This window comes from Myotis davidii, unplaced genomic scaffold (genome assembly GCF_000327345.1).
Source record: "Myotis davidii unplaced genomic scaffold, ASM32734v1 scaffold3578, whole genome shotgun sequence".
Classification (NCBI taxonomy): domain Eukaryota; kingdom Metazoa; phylum Chordata; class Mammalia; order Chiroptera; family Vespertilionidae; genus Myotis; species Myotis davidii.
In genome coordinates, this window is record NW_006289094.1 from 358149 (window position 1) to 358528 (window position 380).

The 380-nt window shown below is 61.8% G+C and overlaps 1 protein-coding gene across 1 annotated transcript in view; it reads right to left on the minus strand.

Moving 5' to 3' along the window:
• Positions 1-380, minus strand: part of ANO9 (anoctamin 9) — an 18752-nt gene that overhangs the window by 6049 nt on the left and 12323 nt on the right. The window contains exon 11 of the mRNA XM_015562392.1: positions 152-312. Coding sequence (XP_015417878.1) covers positions 152-312 — 161 coding nt within the window. The remainder of the gene's footprint in view (positions 1-151; positions 313-380) is intronic.

Below are 380 nucleotides of genomic sequence, written 5' to 3' on the forward strand. Positions count from 1 at the left end.
TACATATACACACATGCAGGTACAGATACACACATGTACACATGCACACATGCACACACGTGCGCGCGCGCACACACACACACACACACACACACACACATGACTGGAGGCGTCCCCAAGGCTAAGTGAGGGGGAGAAGGGAGGCGCTCACCGGCCCAGGATGAAGGCGATGTAGACGAGCGAGGAGAAGTGCGCAAAGAACTGCAGCGTGAAGAACTTCACCGTGAACTTGCTCTCTCGCTCCGAGAAGGTCCTGGACTTCTCTGGAGGACACACGGCTCCCTCACCCGTCCCTCCACGGCGGCCCACGCCTCCCCCTGCTCAGACCCTCAGGGCCTCCTGCCGCCCTCGGCTGTCTCCCAGAGCCCCCTCCGCCCCCG